Raw genomic sequence first — 25220 nt, 5'->3', positions numbered from 1 at the left:
CAGACCTTTACTTGTAACAGTCGTTTCAGACCCTGTACTTCAACTCAAGTAAGGGATCTGAGTATTTCTTTCACTTCTGTTGTGACGGATACAAACTAAAGTGAATGTATTGATCAAGCGTTAACTTCCTCTGGAGGGAACTTTGGGACTTTTGCCTTTGCAGACCATTTACATGCACAAAAACCTAAAGAAGACGCTACAGGAAAGGGTAAACCCCAGAAAGCTTTAAAGGGCACCTCCAATATTGACGTGACTTTTGAGATTGTTAATAATGCAGGAAACCAGTAAATATCGTCCTTAATTGTCTGGGGCAAATTCCCAAGCAAATGTACAAGTAATCAAATTACCAAAGAGCAATATCACACACGGTGAATGTAGACGCCTTCGGGGCCCTGCGGCTCTGCCATCTTGACCTAGCTTGGGATCAGAGATCAAATATACAGAGAACTAGTGCTGGTAGTAGTATTCTGACTTCAGTAAAAATTGCAATACCACATTGTCAATTTAACAAATAAATTCACACATACAAGGAATTTGCCTCTGTGTACATGATGCATACATAAACACTGTTAAAGAAGAAAATTGTAAGAAAGAGACAAAAAATAAAACAATTATGGAAAACTGTTTGAAAAAAACTGCTTTTCATTGACATTATTGCGAATTTATGGAGGGATACCAAGAAATATTAAATTAAATCATCTAAAAAAACAAACTCTTTGACTCTAATAAATCAACAATATTTGAATTGAATTTTGGACCTTTTGGGTGAAATGTTCAGATGTATATCCCGGAAGTGTAAGTAAATTAGATTTTCTTTTAAGACGATGCCCAATTTGCATATTTAAACATAAGAATTTCACTTTATTTTTGCTTATTCACGTTTATTTTCTCCCTTAAACATCACGTTTTGAGTTATGTTTTAACAATAAAAAAGGAGCCTGATCACTTTACAAATAAAGCAAATTTATCGTCAAGATCAAATTGGCAACCGTTACATATGACGTCATGTGCAGAACTCGCTGGGAAGAGAAAGTGGGCGGCCGTTTGTAATATATATTTTTGGGTTATTTTCTTTACTTTATTTTTTTAACACGTGGATTTGGAATTCGTGAAAATATGTGACTCACGTAAAATAGTGCCGATGCTGCTAACCGAGGAGCTAACGCACACTTTAGTCTTTTGTTTAAAGTGCTCTTCGCCTCCCCACCCCCTTTTTCCTGTGTTACTCATGGATGTATAAAGGGAACTGGATACAGTGCCGGAAGCGGAGCTCTGTCCATTCCTACGAGAGTCGCTCAGTGGCGCATGAAGCCCAGAATAGCCACTGTAGATTCAGATAGTACCCGGATCATCCCCACAGAGCATGCGCAGTTGAGTTTTCCTTAAGCCCCGCCTCCGATTTTCCGCTCTTGGCTCAACCAAATAAATGAAGGGAAAATAACCGAGGATTCAGCTTTTAGCTCATTTTACCACTTTAACACCCTAATTATTTTAATGAGGGCTATACAAGAGTTCGTGCTGGGTAGTTTACTTATCTAAAACATATATATACGCTGATTTACCGACGTCTCTTTCCCAATCTAAGTCAATGGGAAAAAGGGTTTTTGGCCTAAATGACGTCACGTAGGTTGTAGTACCAACGTTTGGCCACTACGACCATTCGAAAATCGGCTTCAACGGCGGGTTCACTTCCTGGCGGCTTGGTGTTACTCCGCTGTGGCGGAAGTAAGTCGTATCGCGCTGGGGCCCTCATCCTTCCAATGGCGACTGCAAACAGGCTGAATAGAAAGCGGGAGCAACCGTGGAGGGGGGTCAGAGCTGTGTAACCGAAATTAAATAAATATATCCTCGTCTGTGTAGTCCTAAAGTTAGCCTTAACATTTGTTTCACCTCTCCAAATCACGGCCGAACCACAATGGCCAAACATCGGAACATTTCGCTCCTTGAGTCGGGTAAGCCGCAAGAAGTAAACCCAATGATAGCTTAATTTAAAACGTGAACGCTCCTGCTAATTGATATCATTTATGTTCTCTAATCTGTTCCCTTTCAGAGCTCTATTACCTGATTACTCGTTTCTTAACAACGGGTCCGTGTCGTAGAGCAGCTGAGGTGAGCTGCTGTGCTTTGACTAGAACAGTGTGTGTAGTATTTCCAAAATAGTTGCCTTAGCTAGTTGTGTCATAGAGTCAATCTAATGTGTGTTTTGATCCCCTGCAGGTCCTGGCGAGTGAACTGGAGGAACATCAGGTGTGTATGTCCCTGCTGCAGAGGCTGCTTGTTATCTGCTAGCTGCTGTCTGTCGGTTGGACTAGTAGTGTCAATTAACTAAGTATATTTACTCAAGTACTGTACTTAAATACAATTTTGAGGTACTTGTACTTAAGTATTTTCATATTTTGCTTATTTGTACTTCTACTCTACTAAAATCCAGAGGTAAATGTACTTTTACTCTACTACATTTATTTAAAACCTTTAGTTACTTTGCACATTTGGATTAATGATGTGAAATATAACCAACACTCAAATAATATTTTAGTTTCACCTGGAGTTACATTCAGAAGCTAACCTGCTGCATACATAGTAATTATCTGCACCTTGTACCATGTTTAATGCATCAACTATTACAATCAAAATAGAGGATGTATATTATTCTGAAACGGGCCAATTTGAATAGTTAGGCTAGTACTTATATTTTGATGTCAATACTTTTCTACTTTTACTTGAATAACATTTGGATCACAGGACTTTTACTTGTAACAGAGTACTCCTACACTCTGATACTTCTACTTAAGTATAATATCCGAGTACTTTTCCCACCTCTGGTTCTGACTGAGTCTGGACCTCTGACTAGTCCCACTTTTTTAAAATAAGTCTCCGATTAGTTTGACATCACCCGGCTTTTTGTACTATCATAACGCTGCTGCTGTTTTCGGTCGCTTATACAAACTCTGTTTTCGACAGCTCTTACCCGGGAGATTGGACTGGCTTGGAAACGAGCACCCGAGAACATACGAAGACGTGGTGAGATTGAACTTATTATCGGTTTTTATTTCTTTGTTATTGTCTTGTGACAGGGCTCTGTGTCCATGCGCTGTGCTTGTTTACGCTCTTTGTTCTATTTCCTGCTTCATTACTGTGGGATTTTCTTGAGTCGGGATGATTGACAAGGTCACAAGTCGTTCACGCTGACTTAATTTGTCAGACAGAAACACATGTTGGCTCAGAAAACTGTATTTTGATGGATAGTTTTATGATATTTAGCCCCGACTGTTGTACTGCAGAAAGGGTGGGTTGTTCGGCTCCTCTGCTACGTCGAGACGGCTCAACTGGCCAATCAGAGGCCGAGATGCACCGTCTCTGCGTTGTTTTGCATGTGACCTGCGCTGTGATTGGTCCATAAAAAGAGAAGGTTTAGCATGATAAGCCCCGGCTATCAGAATTAGAGTAGAGAAGCAAATGAAACCACTAACTACACTACAAGTCGAAAACACTGCTTTGGCAGCCTGGAATGTTATATTCAACTCAGACGAAGAATGAATGTTATATACATCTCAGACTAAGAAGTCACCAAAACATGTTGGTTTTATGCTTGCTCTTTTCATGAGGAAAACGTTCATTCACTAAACAAGACTTCTGTATTTTAATATATCCTTAAAAACCTGATGAAGATATCAGAAAACATGGAAATATGTTGAATTAAAAACAGCAAAGCTCTACACTTTAAACACTGACATACTGCAGATATTTTGTATTATTCAGAGTAATTTGTCATATCTTTATTGCACTTGTTTTTTGTTTAGATGTATTTATTGTAAATATGAACTTGTGTTTTAGTGTTATAATAGTGAAATGTTTCATTAATTATATCTTTGCTTCTTTTTCTACAACTTAAATGTCCTTACTGTGTCTATTATTGTGTAGTATTTTAATATGTTGGATATTTTCTTGTAAATATTTTACCCGTATTTCCAATTTTAGAATAGTTGTCTGCTCCTTCTTTACCATAGTGCTTAATTTTTCATACTGTGTTTATGTTAGCAATATTTTAGACTAACAGAATGAAAGCTGTGAGCAGTATATCCTTAAATTGAAGAATGTTGTTTGGTGTTTACATATCCTACTTGATTATCAAAGATGATGTTGATTTGACCAATTATTTTAGCAGTGATTACTCATGTCACTGTTCTGTCTTTGTTTGCCCTGACAGGTTGCAGCAAACAGACATATTGCACCAGACCATTTGCTACAGATATGCAAGCAGATTGGACCAATTCTTGACAAAGATGTGCCATCATGTGTCCCAGGAGTTCACTCCCTCCTGGGGTCCGGGAAGCAGTCAATGCTCAGGACCGCAAAAGGTACACAGTCAACTGTAGTGTGTATGTTACTGAGCTTCTACATGCCCCTACCAGGGTTGAGAGGGTTACTTCCGTTACAATTACTAGTTACCTGTACAAAAATGTTATCAGTGACCTAATGTGAGTATCACAATACAAAATATAATGTGATTACTAAAGTGTATTACGTAAGACAACAGAACAATGTGACTTTAGAAAAGAAGAAACCAAGATATTTAGGATTAAAAATGATTTTATTTATAGGAAAACCTGACTTTCATGAAGCATATTCACCAACAATGAAACACATGAGCACACTACAGTTTAAGAAAAGCAGAATTAAAATCTGAGCTGAGGTTTTAGTTTGATACACACAGTTAAGCTCACACAGACTATTTTATGAACACATAGGTTCACATACTGAAATAGCAAACACTATATGCTCTTTTTAGGTTTTGACTGACATCGTAATCCTGCTAGTAATTCACAATTTGTAGAAATGTAACCGTAATCTGATTCCTTTCATGTAACTGTAAGGGAATACGGTTACCTTTTCATCTAACATGTATCCGTTTCTCCCGAAGCCTTCCTCATGCACTGATAATATTTAATTTTATATATATTATATAAAGATCTGAATAGTTTCTTGGCTTGTGTATGTGACAGAAATTATACTATCCTCTTCCCACACACAGCTGGTAATCTCGCCAAATCATCCTGATCTGTTTTGTGTTTTTCAGACTGCGACAGTGTGCGGTTCAAAGCTTCTTCATATGCAGCCCTTCACCGGGGCAGACCACCAGAGAGGCCTTTCAACTGCAAAAAACCTCCACACCTCGGTAAGTCTGACCCTCCTCAATATTCCTTTATTATTCTTAAATTAAATGCACAAATGGAGACACTGGGAATTGGAGCTGCTTGGCTCTTTTTAATGCTTCTCGTGGTTGCAGCCATTTCATTTCATTACTGTTTTCTGATGGCTGGCATATTTTCACCTACAGTGGAGGTCCATCGAGGCAGAGAGCTGACGGGAGCGCAGCGCTTCAGCTCCGTCAACCCTGTCAGCAACTATGAGCGCATGCGGCTGCACCGGCGGATCCTGGGCCATCTGTCTGCAGTGTACTGTATCGCGTTTGATCGCACCGGTCTCAGGATCTTCACGGTAAGATTTAACCAGAACATCCCACTTATAAAAAGAAGCAGAAAATCATACAGCACAACATTTCTCCGGCCCATGTCAATATTGTAGTTTTGACCGTTAATGGTTTCACACAAAATGTAAACGATGCAATTTATATTTGAAACCATCTGCTAAATTCCGAAAAATTACAACACTCACTTTACTGCAGCACTTAGCAGCGGAATAAGACGGCACCTACGATATCATTTAAGTGTAAGACGACTATATTACCTTTGCAGTGTGTATTCCATGGCAAAGATAGACAGCCACAAATTTACTGAATCTTTCATGTTTTCTTTCCCGTAAAACAATACATAAAAAAAAAAAAAAAATCAGGATACAGACATCAATACACACACACACATTCGTATGGGGCTAACACACATTTCACAAACAGATTTAGCTAACATATTGCTAGCTTAAACACCACATGTTTAGCTTAGCACATGCTAACACAAACCATAAAACACAGCAACACTCATCCGTGTCTCCTGCCCTCTGTGTCCAATTCCACAGTTATTCCATACAAAGATCCCACAGAAAACACAGAGCGCTCACTCCGACACATCCTCAAATAACACAAGAGCACTCACTAAGAAAAATGAACCAACTAATTAGACTACAGATCCACCCCATAGGCAGCACAACGATATCCAGTCTCGTATTACAAGATCAATATTGTGTCGACATATTGCCATGCCTTATTTGTGACAGCACATGTATATGATGGTGTTATGATCAGAGATGCTCGTGTCATAGGAGGATTTACAATCAATAGTTCTCCATCTTTTAATGCCTACTGAAGTTAAGTATCAAACAGGAGGTTGTTTTTTTTTCTTCGTCAGGGCTCAGACGACTGTTTGGTGAAGATTTGGTCTTCCTTCGATGGAAGGCTTCATTCCACGCTGCGGGGACACTCTGCAGAGATCACAGACCTGGCGGTTAATTATGAGAACACACTCATCGCCGCAGGAAGCTGTGACAAGACCATCCGTGTGTGGTGCCTTCGTACCTGTGCCCCCGTGGCTGTGCTGCAGGGGCACAGTGGATCCATTACCTCCCTTCAGGTAAACACATCTCTGGCATGATGTACATTTTCTCTCTCATTGACCAGTCTTTAAACACTGCCAGAGCCCTTACCGTTAGTGTTTACTTCCTGTCTGTCTGTCTTCTTCTGCTGTTCCCTTTAGTGTTTGCTTCCTGTCTGTCTTCTTCCGCTGTTCCCTTTAGTGTTTACTTCCTGTCTGTCTTCTTCTGCTGTTCCCTTTAGTGTTTACTTCCTGTCTGTCTTCTTCTGCTGTTCCCTTTAGTGTTTACTTCCTGTCTGTCTTCTTCTGCTGTTCCCTTTAGTGTTTGCTTCCTGTCTGTCTTCTTCTGCTGTTCCTTTTAGTGTTTGCTTCCTGTCTGTCTTCTTCTGCTGTTCCCTTTAGTGTTTGCTTCCTGTCTGTCTTCTTCTGCTGTTCCTTTTAGTGTTTACTTCCTGTCTGTCGTCTTCTGTTGATTTCTCTGACGTCCAGCTCTATTTTTAAACCTCGCTCATTCTCTTCTTCTGTTTTCTTTTCTTTACTTGCGACAGTTTAGCCGTCATGAATCCAAAGTTTCCTGCTCTCCACAAATATACAAATAGATATTCACAGTAGTATTCCACAGTAATGAATACATTTATCCATTTCCTACTTTTAAAATACATTGGGTAGCAGTATATGAGTTTGCTATATTGACACTGCCTTAAAAAAATCAGGAGGAGGGGGCGGCAGCAGCTCTGGCAAAGTCTTGCTTGTATGTTCCCAGCAGCCATCATTGCATCATCTCTTTATTGCTATGACAACTTCCCTTGGCTAAGTGTAAAAATATGTCTTTACGTGATTCTGTGAGGACCATCCGTGAAGAATGCATGTCTTAAATGTTTATATAAATTGAGTGATTGAGATGTCTGATCTGTGGATGTGTTGTTTTCAGTTCTCACCATTTGCTAAGGGCTCAAAGCGCTACATGCTCTCCACTGGAACTGATGCTACCGTCTGCTTCTGGCAGTGGGACGTCAACAACATCAACTTTAGGTGAGTGCTGCTTTTAAACCACCATGTTAAAGAGGCCATGTTATGCTTGTTGTGGTTTTCCTTCTCCTGTAGTGTGTTCTATAGGGGTTGGTTCATGTAAATGGTTTCCAGAGGCTAAAATCCCTAGGGAGTTTCTCTCCCACACACTCTCCTTGTCAGTATGTAGTTATTTCGGCATGATTTTGATGCATGTATTGCAATGAAATCACAGCAAAATGTGTTTATTTTGGGTTGTGGTACACAAGATCAATGCAGCCTTCTGACCTGCTGTCTGAATCAAGCTCTCTCTTAGTGTTGTGTGTCCCTAGTTGATGTTATGACCCCAGAGACAACGATGCTTGGCTTATTTACGCATCTGTGACTTCCACACATCATGCGAGGCGGCAGAAGTGTTGATTTGGACCATGGCTGATGAAACATAGTTAGTATCTACATGGAGATAAGGCCCGCCTCTTCGCCGGCACGTTTAGTTTGAGTGACACAACTAAACACAAATAATGACGCGGTCAAACTTGAGGACAATTTTCCCTTTGTGTCCGGTGTGAACGCACCCTCTTAAAGAAGCAAGGATTGAGATCTGTGTGTTATGGATTCAAAGGGAAAGAACATATATTTAAACATTGTTTATCAGTTGATCCAACGAGGCTCAAAGCTAACTGTGGGCTCTTATGTAAATGTTTTACTGCAGCAAACGCCTCAAGGCGAGCAGATTCTAGCTTCACAGTCTTGTTTCTTTCCAAGTTACTATATTGGTAATAAATATAGCTGCATTCAAAGAGGCTGCATCACTGTGACTCACAAGCATGTAGTTCAAAAGATAAAACAGTAAGATATCAGCAGGGACTTGAACTGAATAAATATCAAGCGATCTTCAGGTATGTAGTTGAGTCCTACATGACAAAGGAACATGAGACCGGTATCTTACCTGACTATAAATCCTTGCTGTCATCCAGTTGAAATGCCGGTTAAACTTAAACTCTGATACAGTTGAAGGATCAGCCATTAAATAAACGCAGATGATTGGTCAGGAGTGCTACTGCTGCGCGATAGACTCCATGTTCACCATGTGCGGACATGTCTTTAAATTCTTTGAATGGATTCAGAGATTACTATTGTTTTTCTGCCCAATATTGTGTGTTTTGACTTTGTGTTTGACTTTTTGTGTTTATCTTAAGTGCATTTGTTGTAAAACATATCCTATTTTGTATCAAATCTGTAACACGTTCTCTTCTGTCCTTCAGCGATCGGCCACACAAGTTTACAGAGCGGCCGAGGCCAGGAGTTCAGACTGTCTGCTCCTCATTCAGTCCAGGTTATTATTTTTTATCTATTTTTCGGGTGTTTGTTTTGAAAAGGCCTGTATGTATTCTTTTCATGTGATTAGGCGTATAATAAAAAGATCAAATCGTTTTTATTTATTGACTTTATTTGTCCTCAGATGCTTTTCGTTCAGAATAACAAATCATGTTTTTACATAAAATATAATTTAAAAAAACAGGCCTTATCCTATGCCATAGAGCAGAAGAGAGAAAATATATACTATTGTTGGAGCTATATATTGCTTTATATTTAATCATTTATGTTCTTGCTATTTGTTTATATTTCATGTATTATGATTTTCTGATTTATTTCTTTATTATTTTGGCTGCTACAACTATTATTCTTATTATTAGAATATCACTATTACCAACATTAAAGTGAACTTGTTACCTTTATATTTTTAGGTGGGATGTTCTTAGTAACAGGAAGTACTGATGATGTCATCCGAATATACTACCTTGGAGGCGGAAGTCCAGAAAAGATATCAGAGCTGCACGAGCACACGGTGAGAAACGTCTGCAAAGCCAAACTCTGTGCAGCGCTATGCATCCAACAGATACCATTATACATACAACCCATTCAGCAGTTACATTACTAATGACTCCCGATCACTCTCCATCCCTCCGCTCTCTTTTAGGACAAAGTCGATAGCATCCAATTCTGCCACTCAGGGGAACGGTATAGTACATCTTATTACTCATCATTGATTTTCATTCTTACTGAGTTAAATACAGATGTGTATACAGTGGTGAGATGTGTGGTGTCGTCCTGTCTCAGGTTTGTGAGTGGGAGTCGAGATGGAACCGCCCGGATCTGGAAGCTCCACCTTCGGCAGCAGTGGAGGAGCCTCCTGCTCAACATGTCCGCCACTCTGCCCGGGTAAGGAGCTCTTTAACGTTGTCCAGCAGGGAGGATTCCTTAGGCCCGTCTTTGTTCCGGCAGAAAGGCGCCGGGAAGAGCGTCCTCCCAGTGTTTCAGCAAAACAATATCTCGACGTATCGCTGCGGTTGCACGACTTGGATTTTGTAATCCGTTTGACCTGCTGTATAATTGTTTGACATTTGTCACTATTACAATCAATTGGGAGATGCTTGCTCTCACATTTGGTATCAGCTTCACTGCTCAGTCTGACAGCCGTATAGCGAGGGAGGAGGAGGATAAAAGTCACATACTCGCATACAGGGTCCGGCCGGCCGATCTGCTCCAACAAACGGGCTTTTAGGTTGTTGTGACTGTTTCCGTCTTCATCAAACGATCGAAATGAATTTCTCCTTCAATTACTACAGTTACATCCCCAGTACTTTTTTGAAAAATGGTTGAGCGCATAAAAAAGGCAGAGGACAAACCTGTGACCTTTGTTTTTGGAGGTGGATGTGTGTAAATGCATGTTCTCATTGGGATCAATTGAAAAAGACGCTGAGAAAAACATGCTATGTGGACACGGCTCTTAGATCTGAGAGACGTAATGAGAAAGATATTTTGGCGACAGGATGTACAGAAATACAGGGATAATTCTAGAAAATACTTCATCAGATATAAGCTGACAAATGTTTTATTCTCGTCTGTGTTCCGATATGAATCAGCTGTACCACGATAACATACATTCTGCGAGGTCTACCATGCTGAGTGTTTTCTAATTTGTTGTGTTTCCTCAGTGTTGAGCCAATGACTGAAGAGGATAGCTACTTCAAACCCAAAGTCACCATGGTAGCGTGGGACCGTCACGACCACACGGTCATCACTGCCGTTAACAACCATCTCCTCAAAGTGTGGAACTCCTACACGGGACAGCTGCTACATATCCTTAAAGTAATGTGACTCAAACACAGAGCGCACCCCCCTCATTACGCCTCCAGACATGGACTAATGGGAGCTGTGTTTTCAGGGCCACGAGGCCGAGGTGTTCGTCCTGGAGCCGCACCCGTTCGACCCCAGGATCATCCTGTCCGCTGGCCACGACGGGAACGTCTTCATATGGGATCTGCTGCGAGGAAAAAACACACAGCACTACTTCAACATGGTACACTGACACGATCAGAACATGGCATTACATATTGGTAAACAAGACAGTTCTGTGACACGATAAACGAACATTACCGAGGATCCACCTTTGCATCAGCTGGTGTTCGCCAACATTCTCCGATGGTAGCTGCAGAGGTTTAGATAAGTGTTCTGTTGAAGAGTTCTCTTTAGCTGTCATTATTTTTAATAGGATTAAAACACTGATTGAGGAGATCTGCTGTGACTTTGAAGTGTTTCACGGCTTAGTTTTCTACTGCTGCACGATCTACATAATGGCTTTTGTTCCCTTTCCTCTCACAGATTGAGGGCCAGGGACACGGGGCCGTTTTTGACTGCAAGTTCACCCCAGATGGTCATCGCTTCGCCTGCACAGACTCTCACGGCCATCTGCTCATCTTTGGCTTCGGCAGCTCCAAGCCGTATGAAAAGGTAAGGAAAGATATCACATTTCAATCTTTGCAAAAAGTATTTATCAGTGTAGCCGGATGAAACCTTATATTTTTATTCACTTGACAGATACAGTGTCTGAGTAACCCCCCGTCATGTGACCAAAGCTTCAGGGTGTCTTACACTTCCTCTCTCTCCTGCTCTCCTCACAGCTTCCAGACCAGGTGTTCTTCCACACGGACTACCGGCCGCTGATCCGGGACACCAACGGCTTCGTGCTGGACGAGCAGACGCAGCAGGCCCCCCATCTCATGCCCCCACCCTTCCTGGTGGACGTGGACGGAAACCCCCATCCACCAAGGTAGACATCCAGTCCTCATTTCTACCTGCGGGCTCAGGCTTTTGAATGCTTGGTCCGTGCGATAAAATAATGAAAAACGGCACGAAGAAGCAGCTAAAAATATTGGTTATAGTTAAAGATAGAAAGTCAGTCAGCTGTGTTCAACATAAAACATGTCTTCATTTATTAATGCAATTCTTTTTAACCTTTTCAGGTACCAGCGTCTCGTCCCAGGCCGGGAGAACATTGCTTCAGAACATCTGGTTCCTCAGCTGGGATACGTCGCCACCAGTAAGAACTGAACCAAACACAAGCAGGCGTATTTTGATCATATGTAGTCGTAAATGTGTTTTCACAGTTATAGCCAGGGCTTCTCACTCTGAACCTGGGATACCGTCTGTTTCATGACTCTTTCTCCAGGTGACGGCGAGGTTGTCGAGCAGGTGATCAGCCAGCAGACTTCAGAGCACGACGAGGCCGCCATCAGACGCAGCAACCTTTTGGACGAGGCTATCCGAAACCTGCAGCTCCAGCAGGACCAGCAGAGCCGGCCCGGGGAGGCCGAGGCAGCTCCGGGGGCCGCAGCAGCACCAGAGGGGCAAGCTGAGGCACAGGGACCCTTCTTGGTACCGGCACCAAGCACACCGCGCAGAGGTATCAGTGAGGACTGTAACAAAACATATCTTTAAGTCGCAGGAGTCGTGTCATGCTACAACTCTACTGCTTCAATCCTAAGGAAATCACAATCTGTTTTACAAGTTGATTTCATTTACTGCATAAAAATATACTTTCTGCCAGATTGTGGCTTAAAGCTCATTTCAATCTGCAGTTCCTGTGCAGGACAAACATTTCTTAGTGTCTATTAAACTTGTGGGAGAATCCTACTTATGTTGCCTTCAAAGTAGCCTAAATTATTGCATTCAACTGCAAAATGTACAAAATTGGGATGAAACATACTGGATTTTTTGCATATCGTAACATATCCCAATATATGTTGCATAATGTGGATCCAATGAACGGTTGGCGGCGAGCTGTGTGATTTTTGAAAGCAGCACTACACTACTACAATTTTCTCGAACCACAGGCAGACACAAATGACTTTCTTTTCATGGGTTTATTTGAGTTTTCTGCCGCAAAACCAACCATTAAAATGAACATAAATGACTAAACTTAGCACCATGCTGCTGACTTACCTTGTTTGCTACATGCTACTAAAAAGAACTAAGTTAGTGTCATTACACGAGAACAGCGCAGCGAGATGTAAGCCTGGATTTCAAAATAAGAGACTATTATTCACACAAAAAATACAAAATAATGAAACAAATTATTACTGTATTAGTCTAAGAAAAATATCTGTGAAAATTGAATAACAACATCTTAAGTCTACACTTGCAGCTTCCATTTACTGACGGTTAATGTCTGTCCTTCTCGACAGTGTCTGTGAACGAGCGAGCGGATGTGCAGTCGCCCCCTAACGTGGGTCTGCGCCGCAGCGGTCAGGTGGAGGGGGTCCGGCAGATGCACCAGAACGCTCCTCGCAGCCAGATGGCCACAGAGAGAGACCTGCAGGCCTGGAGGCGCAGGGTGGTGGTGCCAGACCTGACGCCCAGCAGCTACAGGTACCTGAGAGGGACAAATTATATGGTTTTCAAAAATGTCCGACAATGCATATGTCTAAATGTGCCCGTCAAGCAACAGCGTTTATTTATTCTGCTCTAAATTTTGTTGCTGTTTATTGTTTTTCAGGGAGCAGGAAGAAGTGCGGACAGCCAGAGGAGATGAGGAGATGTCTCTGTACCACGCGAAGAAGAGACGCATCATCTACAGCAGCTGTCGAGTACGTTTCTGTTTACTTTGCTGTCTAAAAGGGTCTTCTGGACCCATATTCTGTGAATAATCAATACGAAGTGTCTACCTTATTTGTGTGAAACGGCAGGTTTAAAAACAGACGGAGGGGAAATATAGGATATTTCACCTTTTCCTTTTTAATATGCTCTTACATAAAGATATAAAGTCTCTGATATAAGATGGGACCTGACAAGTGAATAGCAGGGTGTTGTTGTGTAGATATGGTTTCTGTAGGATTGTTAATTTATGTATAAGCAGAGATTCATATAATTGCATTCATTAATTTATATATATTTCTTGCAAACTGACGTGTTGTGCTGACAGATGGCTCTAGCGCTAATGCAAACGTTTAGGTATGACTCGCCAAGTAAAGATATCTCAGTTAAGATTATTGCATTGTGACACAGCTGCTGATGGCGCTTGGTTTTCTATATGCTGCAGAGCGCACCTTTTTTTTGTCTATATACACGTGCACGATGCGCTCTGGTGACTGGACGTCTCCTTCATACAGCCCAGCCCACAACAATTGGTGCCATGCAGCCTTTTTGTGGTTGTTATGTAACCTCTGTCAATTAGCTCTCTCCAGTCAGAAATGGTTCAGTTTTCCAGTCCCCGTCCATCCCTGTATGATTTTGTTTACGACTACTGCTGTACATATCTTTGCTCTGGTGTTGAGTCGGCTCTCTCTGTCCCTCAGGACGACTCAGACGAAGATGAAACTGCGAGGCGAGCACACGGAGCGCTGGAGTTCATGGACATGTCCTGTGAGGAGGGGGAGGAGACGGCCAGTTCAGAGGTACACAGCGAGCTATCACACCCTCCACTCCACTGGGACCAGGGCTGGGGGGGGTTCCTTTAAAAATGTTTTCTGCTGTATCCTGTATATGCAATCCCCTACGTGTAATCCGTTACTCCCCAAGCCTGACTGTGTCTCTGGTAAAAGTATTATTTGGGTTATGTTGCTTCTGGGTCTGCTGGATCATCAACTGGATTTTAAACCATTTCCTTTTTTTGTTTTTCATCTCTTCAGGACAATGAGTTGGATGGCAGTGAAATGGATTCATCCAATGATGAGGAAGAGTGGAATAGTGACACCTCAAGGTAAAATGTTTACCTAGTGTTCTTTTGTATAGTTTGAACTTGTTTAGAGTACCAGATAAAGGCTTTTTCCTGAAAAATAAAAATGTCTTTATTGCCTGACATCAGTTATGAGACCTTGAATTGTAATCATCACTGCTTCTTTATTGGGCAGCCACACGTCCAGCGAGTACTCAGACTGGACGGCGGACGCTGGTATCAACCTGCAGCCCTCCACCCCCTTATCATCGCGAAAACGAGCGCAGCGTCGGATCAGCAGCTCCGAAGAGGAGGAGGAGGAGAACGAGGAAGAGGAGGAGAAGCATTCGCAGCAGCAGAGCGACGAGGAGGAAAGAGCTGGCAAGAAAAGCAAAGGGAAATCCAAGAAGGCAAAGAGCAAGATGCCCAGAGTGAGTTTTTTATGCAGGATCAAACACTGAAGCCCTACTGGCTAATAACAGGGAGGCACCGATGTCCAATTCCCGTTGCAGATATTGAGAGAAACAATTTGATGCTGATGTTTCACGGTTTCCTCTTTTGTTCAAGAAAAATATATATTTTTTTCAAACACAAAATGCTGTCTTTCAGCCCGTCCTCACACTTACTCTGAATGAGCACACATTACAAAAGATCATTTTGAAAAGCTTCTATACACTTCACTACTCAATCAGAAGACTATAAGTAAGTAGCAATCAGTCGCTCTTCTTTCAAGACATATTTAATTACATAAAATTGCTATTCATTCACTTGTATTGTTTAATATTTAGTAAACAGAACATGCTTTTAGATACTTTTCATTACAAGATCTATATAGGCGTGGAGAATAAAGATAAACAGAGACTACACATCCTTTTTTTTGTGCCGCATCGGTGCATCCCCAGCTAACAATCATTTCCCAGACTTTGCTTCCGTCTGTTTATATTATAAAATGGGTTAATATTTACTCTTCTTCATCTTCTCCCTTCAGCGTCCAAAGGTCAGACCATCCATCAACAGAGAAGTGTCCAATGAGTTCAGACCGTCGCCGTGGATCACCGACGTCATTCCCAGGAAGTCTCCTTTTGTTCCCCAAATGGGCGACGAGGTACGAGCACGAGATGTTATCAGAGGCAGAAAACATTTCCTTAGCTGGGATGTCTTAAACACTGTGAATGTGTGTGTGTTGCCAGGTGATCTACTTCAGACAGGGACACGAGGCCTACGTTGAGACGGTGAGCCGCAGCAACCTGTACCCCATCAACCCAGACAAACAGCCCTGGAAGAAAATGCAGCTGCGGGTAAGGAATATAAAGTCTCTCTCCCACCACAAACACCATGGCTTCTGATTGCACTGACGTCAACATTAATGCACTTCCTGCTGTTTGTGTTCCAGGACCAGGAGTTTGTGAAGATCACAGGGATCAAATATGAAGTGTGTCCTCCCACGCTGTGCTGTCTGAAGCTGACACTCATCGACCACGGCACCGGCAAAATATCAGACAAGTCCTTTTCTGTCAAGTAAGCAGCTCGACTCCATTTACTGGCCATCTTTTGTAAACACACATTACATTTTGCTACATTAATACTACCATAAACAACCCAAAATACCTGAACATTATTTGAACTGAACGCTCCCTTAAAAAAGATCAAATTTATCTCGATTACAAATGATGCTAAGAGATTTTGTTCTGTTTATCTGACTCGTAAGTCATCAGTATGATTAATTTTACATGGATTAAGTCTGGCGTGTGTAGTACTCCCCCATTAAAGTGACTCCGACCCCTCCCCCAGGTATCACGACATGCCAGACGTGATCGATTTCCTCGTAGTGAGGCAGACTTACGACGAGGCACTCCGGAGAAACTGGCAACCGAGTGAGTGTGTGTGTGTGTGTGTGTGTGTGTGTGTGTGTGTGTGTGTGTGTGTGTGTGTGTGTGTGTGTGTGCATCCTGTTCCAGATGGAGGCCAGGAAGCATACTCTGTATTTTTGTTTATCAGCCAGAGTACCCCCCCCCCTAACATCTTCTGTCCTGTGCAGACGACAGGTTCCGCTCAGTGATAGACGACGCCTGGTGGTTTGGGATGATCGTCTGTCAGGAGCCATACCAGGCCGAATACCCCGACAGCCTCTTCCAGTGCTTCAAAGTCAGGTGGGAAATCATTCATCTTCCCATAAGAGGGGAGATGGAGAAACAGTGGATGTGGCGCCTGCACAAACACTGGGTATCAGCCAGAATCTGGGACTGCTTTGTCATGCTGTCAGAAGCAGCAGCAGCAGCAGCAGTAGCTCAGTCTTGAGAAATGTGAAACTGTAAATAACACCAGAGGGAAGATCTGTATTTCCCTTCGGTGATGAATAAAATACATCCTAATCTTAATGTGTTGAAGAAAAATTAAGAAAAAATTAGACTATATATTATTGATTTCAACAAATGTTTATTTTTAATAAACGTTGGATGTAAAATTCTAATATATGTTTTTATATTCAGTTGTATTTATGCAGTCAACAGTATATCTATGCTATGTCTGCCCCCTTGTGGTTATAAAGAGTCATGACAATTTGATTTGGTGTCTGGTGCGAACATAAACAATCTAAGAAAATAAGACAGTTGCAAAAATATAAACATAATCTAAGAAGTATTGTTAAGAAATGATTCAGTTTTTGATCGTAACATGCATTACTATTTTTGTAAATGGTAAATGCACTGCATTTCATATGGCACTTTATCCCAATACAAACCAGCATGCACCTATACACACACATTTATACAGAGCTAGAGGCTGCCATACAAGGGCCACCTGCTCAGGGAAACTCAAAATTCACATACTGTTGCCCATCGAGAGCAATTTGGGGTTAGGTATCTTGCCCAAGGATACATCGATATGTGGATTGCAGGGGCAGGGATTGAACCCCCGACCTTCGGATTGGAAGATTTCCAAAATTGTGAATGCAAACACAACAAAATCATCTTTTTTTATCAATGTGTCAAATCAAATCTGAACTGGGACAAAAAGGTGTTGCTTCAGTTGGTGAAACTGACTTTGGTTTTTGTGTTTTCTCCAGATGGGACAACGGGGAAACAGAGAAGCTGAGTCCTTGGGATGTGGAACCGATTCAAGATGGTGGTAATTAACCCTTTCTACTTTAACTGTCACAACCAATGCATGATTTGAAAACATATTGGACTAAGTGTGTGTGTCTCTGCCGTGCAGCCCCGCAGCCGGAGACAGAGGGCGGCGGGATCCCCGTGACTGAGGAGGAGATGAGCGAGATGATGTACAAGCCTCTGCCCGGGGAGTGGGGGGAGAGGAGCCGGGACGCCGAGTGTGAACGCATCATCGCCGCCATCGACCAGCTCATCACTGTTGGTGTGTACGCAAAAGAAGACACACACATTGCCCTCTTCCACATGTCTGGCCACAACCAATAAGTAGTACAAGTCAGGACATAAATATCTTGCTAGCGCTAACACATTGTTCGTGATGGGCTTAGAGGCGGGACATCTCCACGCAGTCGACCAATCACAACAGAGCCAGGCAAGCTAACCAGTCAGAGCAGACTGGGCTCTGGTTTCAGACAGAGGGTGAAAAGAGGAGCTGCAGCACAGGCAGTATGAGAAAAATAAAGAGCCTCTTGAATATTAAAGCATTGTCTTCACAGTAGAGGCACCAAAATATTAATTTGTACCTGGAAAGTTGCTTAAACCGGCCCCTTTAAACCACCTCCCCAAGATCCACTACAAGCCCACCACCAATAATAAGTGAAAAATAATTCTTGCTCCTGCAGATTCAATTGAGGCTTATAACCTAAAAATATCTTCTCCTTCTCCAAAACGTCCCCTTGCCACGGTCCCTCCTTGCTTCCAGAGTTTATTAATCTAACTCCCGTGTTGTTGTCACAGAGATCGCAGCTCCCTTCTCTGGCCCTGTGGACTTAATCCAGTACCCCACCTACTGCACTGTGATCGCCTACCCCACCGACCTGGGCACCATCCGGCTGCGCCTCCTGAACAGATTCTACAGGTCAGTTCTCCTTCATCCTTCCTGTCCACAGACACTCCCAACAGCTGATGTTTTGTTTGTACTGACCCCCCCCCCCCCCCCCTGCTCTGCTGACCCACAGGCGGCTCTCAGCATTAGTTTGGGATGCCAGGTATATTGCACACAACGCCCGCACTTTCAACGAGCCAATGAGCAAGATCGCTCACTCTGCGAAGATCATCACGAACGTCCTCCAGAAATTTGTCAAGTAAGTTTGACCTCTTTATTTTTCATATATTTATATATATATTACAGTGTTCATGTGTTTATAAGCCCTCTTTTCAAACAAAATCAGTCAATTAAAGCTGAGAACATTTTCTAACAAAGTCTTTTTATACAAAAAAAGCCCAATAACTTATTTGCTTAACAAGCTTGAAATAGACCCTTCATATTTCCCTTTTATTATCAGCAATCGGAGGCTTCTGTTTTAAGGAATGAGCTGCCAACAAAATAAATGAACCCCTATGGAGAGCTGGGGTGTTTGTTTTCTTAAAGCATATTAAAGTTCCAAGCATCATTTTCCTACATTTGATTGATTTTGCTAACTTATAACCTAACCTAACTTATGAGGCAATATACCTCCCTTCTAGTGAGGGGCCCTTCGTATGTTTTTCTATATGTGGCCCTCAGTGAAAAAGGGTAGGACAGCCCTGATTTAAAAGTAAACGTGTTTCCCTTTTACTCCCCCAGTAATCCGAGCTGCACAGATGTCATGGAGATTTACAATTCTGTGGAGGAAATGGATGATGAGGATGAGGTAGGTCTGCTACCTTAAATTGCCTCTAGAAGATAACAGCTGGTAGTTGTAGTTAATTGTCAGCTGGTTAATGATCAGATTTAACCTTTATTTGGACACTGCCTACAGGAAGAGGATACAGAAGCTCCAGGAACCTCCTCCGGACACAGACTGCGCCAGGTAAATGATGAATGAAACACACAGTGTGAGACTGATCCAGCAGATGGGATGTGTTTCTTGATGTTTCCCTCTCGGTCTCCTCTTGTCTTCTGCAGCGCTCTGTTGAGGTGGTGCCGGACAGAGAGGCCTGGAAGAAGAAGTGCAAGAATCTCCTCAACTACATATTTGAGTGTGAGGACTCGGAGCCCTTCAGACAACCTGTGAACCCTCAGAACTACCCAGTACGTTTACACAAAAACTACAACATAGTGACGACAGCGGGTTATGTTTCGCGTGTTCTTAACCGTGTGCTTGTCCAGGACTACCTTAACATTATCGACACACCCATGGACTTTGGCACCGTGAGGAGGACACTGGGGGAGGACCGCTATGAAAACCCCATAGAGCTGTGCAAAGACATCCGGCTGATATTCGCCAACGCTAAAGCTTACACGCCCAACAAACGCTCCAAGGTGAGGACATGATAGGAGAAGCGAAAGGGATGGAGTTAAGAACATCTTCTTTTGGTACAGATTATGGATTGAACCTATTATGTATTTTCCATTTCCTGTTTTGTGCTATATAGGTTTTAGTGCATGTAAATGGTCTGCAAAGGCTAAAATTCCAGTTCCAATTTTCATAACAAAACATATAAATAACTCCAGTAACTTAACCCGAAGCACAAAATGTAATTAGCTGAATATGTAATGAGCTGAATATGTAATGGCGAAACAAAGATGCAATTCACCATCCTATTTTGAACAACAACCGTGTCTCCTTCTGTATCCTGTAAACGTATCTGACTCCTTTCTGTCTTCTTCTAGATTTACAGTATGACCCTGCGGCTTTTGGCCTTCTTCGAGGAGCAGATCAGAGCGATCATATCCGAGTACAAGACGGCCATCAAGAGCAGCGACAGGCTCCGCCGCAGTCAGCGCTTCCGCAAGAAAATGCAGCAGCATGATCAGTCCACATCCAGGTCTGTGGGAGTAACGTGGTTATTCAGCTACTCTGTGCTAAACAATAATCTGACAGGAAACGGTTCAGGTGTATGTAGTCGGTCCTGGCCGGGGCATTCATGGTTCCTCATGTTTTTTTTCCCAGTCAAAAGAGAGCTGCTGTGAAAACTCAGGAAAAAGTGGAGTCCACGTCAGTGACCAAATCTACCTCAGCCAAAGTGTGTGTTCCAGAGAGACCCAGGAGGAGTCGCAGGAACGCCTCGGGGCACAGGAACGCCTCGGGGCACAGCTCCTCCGACGACTCCAAAGGTGCTTCATCAACACCAGGTATCAAAAAAATTGGGCCTCCACACGGTGCTTTTCTCTGGCAGAAACGTAACCCAACAAAATGCTTTACGTGTCCTTTTTCTTTGTTTCAGAGTCGGAAAGTGAGAGTGAGCTGAGTGAGTCGGAGGAGGAGAAAAGTCCTGGCGCCTCGAGGCACAATCGACTCAGACACAAAGCCAGAGTCACAAGAAGCCACCGCGCCAAGCAGAGGAAAAAAGGTCCGTTCAGATCAAATGCTTCTTCTCCCCCACTCTCCTTTGTCTTCTTCTTCCACTACTTCTTTTTAATCAGAGAGAATAAGTGTCTTTCTGAGGTTGTGTGTGTTCTTCTCCTGTTGCAGAGAGCGATAGTGAAGAGGAGGAGGAGGAGGAGGAGGAGTTTGACAGTGAGGATGGAGAGGATGGACATGTGTCCTCTCAGTCTTCAGGTCGTCGCTACCCCAGCAGGAGTAAGAGCAGCAGGAGCACCCGGCTGACCAGAAACAGCGCTGGAGCAGATAGGAGGCGCACAGGTACGCCAACACACAACCTTACACACACACACACACGCACACACACACCATGTTAAACACTCTTCCTCACGGTGGGTTTTTCAGAGGGCAGAGCAGAGGTGAACGGTCACAGCAGCCGAGCGTCTCGCAGGGAGAGGCGGCACCGCCAGGACTCTGACGCAGCCACGTCCCCGGGCTCCGGCGAGGAGGAGGGGGTCACGGTGCGCAGGTTGCTCAAGAGGAATACGGCGAGGGCAGCCATGAACAAGATGAAACTCCTCAAAGCGTCAGATGAGGACTTCGGGGAGGAGGAGGAGCAGCCGAGGAGGAGCAGCAGCCGCCTCCGCCTCACAATCCGGACCAGCAAACGCACCGCGGTGATCCAGAGCAGCTCCGACTCCGAGGAAAAGCCTTCCAGACGAGGTAAGAAAACACTCTTCTGTATGTTCACTGTCTGATTCAGAAGCAGTTCGACAAAAGAGATGAATTAAACTCTAGAAATGTAATTCAGAAGAAGTTCAGAAGAAATCGTCTGGAAAAGCTTTCATGCTTCTTCTTGTCCCTTTTTTTGAACATGAACTTTAGTATTTATGCTTTGTAAAACATGTTCAATAAATTGACTTAAAAAACACAACTCTTCCCTTGTTTTTCTCTCCTAGCTTCTCGGACAACAAAGGAATCGGGAGACGAGTCCAAGGAAGAGGAGGAGGATGGCGATGACAGCGATGCCTCATCCTTCTCCCAGAACCAGCAGAATGGAGACACCAGGTCCAGCAACCGGAGGACATCAAGACAAGCTGCTAAGGCGAAGGGAAATGGTAATCCTCATCGCTTATCATCAGTGTTTGATACCTTGTTGACACTGGAAATGTTTCTGTACTCACATGGATTTTTCGCCCTCCTTTTCCTCTGCAGATACTCTGACCCAGGTGAACGGGCACGGTGCGAAACATCACAGCGACTCTGAGCAAGAGGAAGCCGCAGAGGACAGCTCTGGAGAAGAGGAAGAGGAAGAGCCTGTGTCTCGGAAATCCCCTAGGAGTAAAGCAACCACTAGCGCTAAGAAGAAGAGGATTGAAAGTGAGGAGGAGGAGGAGGAGGAGGAGGAGGAGGAATGGAGGAAGAAGGGGAGGAGGAGGATGAAGAGGAGGAGGTAGAGCACACTGAACACAGGGCCACAAGACACAAACCTCCTGTCAGTTCAGACGAAGAGTACAAAGACCACAGCTCTCAGAAACACCCACACCAAAACGGAAGAAATGTGGACGAAGCGATCCACAAGGACTCCAAGAAGAAGTGTAGAGTTTCCCAGTCAAAAAGCCAAGACAAACAAAAACCTGCCTCAACCAACAAACCGGACGGTGCTGAGTCAGAGGACCTCAGCGATCCTCCAAAGAGAGCCAGCCCGCGCAAGAAGAGCTTGAAGGGAGACGAGGAGAGCAATCCCTCCAGCGAGGAGTCCGAGTCCAAGACGAAGAGGTCGACGAGGAACAAGACGAAATCCAAGCGGCCTCGCAGCGAAACCTCCGCCTCGGAGAGCTCCCAGCAGGAATACAAACCCAAGAGGAAGTTGAGGAGGAAGCGCTCCACGGGCTCCTCGGACGAAGAGTCGGAAAACTCGGACAACGCGTCCAACAGACGGCGGAACCTTCGTGCTCGACCGAAGAAGAGTTACATCAGCGACAACTCGGAGGAAGACTTTGCTTCCCAGAGCTGGTGTGAACAGGGGAACGGTAAGAAGGCTGCGTCCAGGGAAGGCAGGAATAACAAGCGGGAGTCCAACAGAAGTTCTCCCAACGGAGCCAAGAATCAGACGTCTTCCAGCAAAAAACGCATTTACACCTCGGATTCTGAAGATGCGGAGGAGGAGCCCGTGTCAAAGAGCGATAAAAACAGCAGGTCCTCGAAACGTCCCAAAAAGAAGTCCAAACGAGAGGCGGACACCTCGTCGCATTCTGATTCCAGTGAGGAGGAGGAGGACGAGGAGGAGGAGGAAGAAGAGGATGTTGGGACCAGGAAGAAGAACGCCACGCGGCCAAAAAACAAACTAAAAGACGCCAATCACAGCTCCGACTCGTCTTCAGGCTCCGAAAACTCACGTGCCAGCTCAGGGTTTCGCAGCAGTCCAAAGAGGAGGAGTCACAGGCGGTCCGGCGTCGCTAAGAGGACGCCCAGCCGCCCGCTGAGGCCACGCCGCCGCCCGTCCGCCTCAGAGGAGGAGGACAGCGACGACGCGCGCCGCAAAACACAGCAAAAAACACGCGTGAACACCCGCAACCGAGGGAAGCGGACGGTGAGTTATCACGACAGCGAATGAAGGACGGGAAGAGAACTGGAGACCTTTAATAAAGACACGATACGGTAGTAGCACTGGAGTCCTCGAGAGAAAATGCTGTGAATCTGTTTCATTCAGGGATATTTATATTTTCTATGAAAAACATGTTTATAGATGTAAAACGAATTCAAGCATTTTGAACTGCTGGGTCTTTCTTTTTCTCACAGCGAAAACACCACCTCCCCATTCTGCTCGTTGGGATTCGGCCGGCAGGGAAAACCGTTCTGGGGGATTTAATGTCCGCTTGGGTGCTACTCTTAAATATACCTCTCGTTTAATCAAGCATATTGCTGGCTTGCACTAAGATACACTGTAATGAGGTATTTCATACACTAGTTTTGCATTAGAAACTCAGGGGTCAAATACGTTTACTGTAGTCTCAGACATGCGGTTGTTTTTCTGCGCAACAGGAAACAACTCCAGATGTCCAAGCACACTCACTGGGACAAAAAAAAAATCCATGCTCAGACGTTTGACTACAGCACTCCTTTGTAAATCCACACTCTCAATGCTCGATTGTGTTTTGAGTTATGAGCCAAAATTAACTAAATATTCTTTCCCCCATTCTTTTTTTTTCCTACGTTAGTGTTCTAGTGAATAGATGTAAATATTTGAACGAGGAAGACGTCTGAGGGTCAGTCGGTAGCAACATGTTTATTTAATTTGTTTTTTTTATTTCTTCTCTTTATCTTTTTTTTTACAATTAACTGCATTGTCTTGCCATATGTCACAAATTGGTACTTTTTTGCCAAGTACAAAAGTACTCTGCAAAGTTCTGTGATTTCTCATATTGGGAATGCCTGTTATTGTTCGGTTACCTACTTTCAGTGTTAAATTCTTTTTTTCAGAGTTGACTTAAAAACATTTTGCCAGTCACATGGTTTAATTTTGTTAACGGGAAAGGTTTCTAAAAGACAGTCGCTTTATGACATTTTGCTTAATGTTTTTCGTACTACACCTTTGTTAAATCACAGGAAAACTATTATCGCAATGTGGTTGTGGAGTGCAATGGATCAGTTATTCCTCAAAATAATAAAGACATAATTTCAAGGTGTGTTCTGTTGCTGACTGGTTCATATTTGCAGGTACAAACCTCACGAAGAAAAGCACTAACAGATATGCAAGGAATTTGTGTTCAAATGAATAGTTTTGAGGAATATCACTACACCAATGAAGGTAGTTAGCAATTAGTACAATATTTTTTTCTAGTGTTTTATAGGTTTGTGTGCATGTAAATGGTCTGCAACGGCTAAAATCCCTTTATTTCTCTCCCACATACTCCGTATTTCCTAGATTTAACTTACTTTATATGGTGATATGAGTTCATATGAAGGCCATCAAGTTGCATGTCATTTTGAAACTCTTATCAGCCAAACCTTTTTGGTGGATAATCCCTGATGACAACATTTCTAAATTAATACTTTGTCAGTTTACAGATGTAATAATTATTTCAAATTACCCTTTTTATTTGTGTTATTTGCTCTATTGGTATCTGATGCAAGTGGTATAATAAACATAATTTAGAAATACTCAGATAAAGATGTCCTGTAATTTTCCAAATTTCACTCAAATTTCAAGGCAACATATTCCAGTCCAAAGACTTAAATAAATGAAAGGTTTACA

At 43.2% G+C, this 25220-nt stretch overlaps 1 protein-coding gene across 1 annotated transcript; it reads left to right on the top strand.

Moving 5' to 3' along the window:
- The first annotated feature begins 1720 nt into the window (after positions 1 to 1720).
- Positions 1721 to 24651, top strand: brwd1 (bromodomain and WD repeat domain containing 1). Its single transcript, XM_063907743.1, is given in 45 exon segments — positions 1721 to 1952; positions 2051 to 2109; positions 2218 to 2247; positions 2962 to 3021; positions 4208 to 4358; positions 5078 to 5176; positions 5339 to 5499; positions 6363 to 6584; positions 7477 to 7577; positions 8819 to 8889; positions 9302 to 9402; positions 9535 to 9575; positions 9675 to 9776; positions 10553 to 10706; positions 10783 to 10917; positions 11220 to 11348; positions 11519 to 11667; positions 11861 to 11937; positions 12067 to 12300; positions 13082 to 13265; positions 13393 to 13483; positions 14192 to 14290; positions 14525 to 14595; positions 14747 to 14981; positions 15539 to 15655; positions 15741 to 15848; positions 15944 to 16068; positions 16342 to 16424; positions 16589 to 16700; positions 17615 to 17676; positions 17764 to 17919; positions 18453 to 18573; positions 18674 to 18799; positions 19282 to 19348; positions 19457 to 19507; positions 19603 to 19728; positions 19807 to 19959; positions 20311 to 20465; positions 20591 to 20772; positions 20865 to 20990; positions 21113 to 21283; positions 21368 to 21685; positions 21922 to 22080; positions 22178 to 22377; positions 22380 to 24651. Coding segments are annotated over 45 exon segments (6711 nt in total). The 5' UTR covers positions 1721 to 1915; the 3' UTR covers positions 23580 to 24651.
- The last annotated feature ends 569 nt before the right edge of the window (positions 24652 to 25220 follow it).

This window comes from Eleginops maclovinus, chromosome 18, assembly GCF_036324505.1.
Source record: "Eleginops maclovinus isolate JMC-PN-2008 ecotype Puerto Natales chromosome 18, JC_Emac_rtc_rv5, whole genome shotgun sequence".
Taxonomy (NCBI): Eukaryota; Metazoa; Chordata; class Actinopteri; order Perciformes; family Eleginopidae; genus Eleginops; species Eleginops maclovinus.
This window is presented reverse-complemented; position numbering and strand designations above follow the sequence as displayed.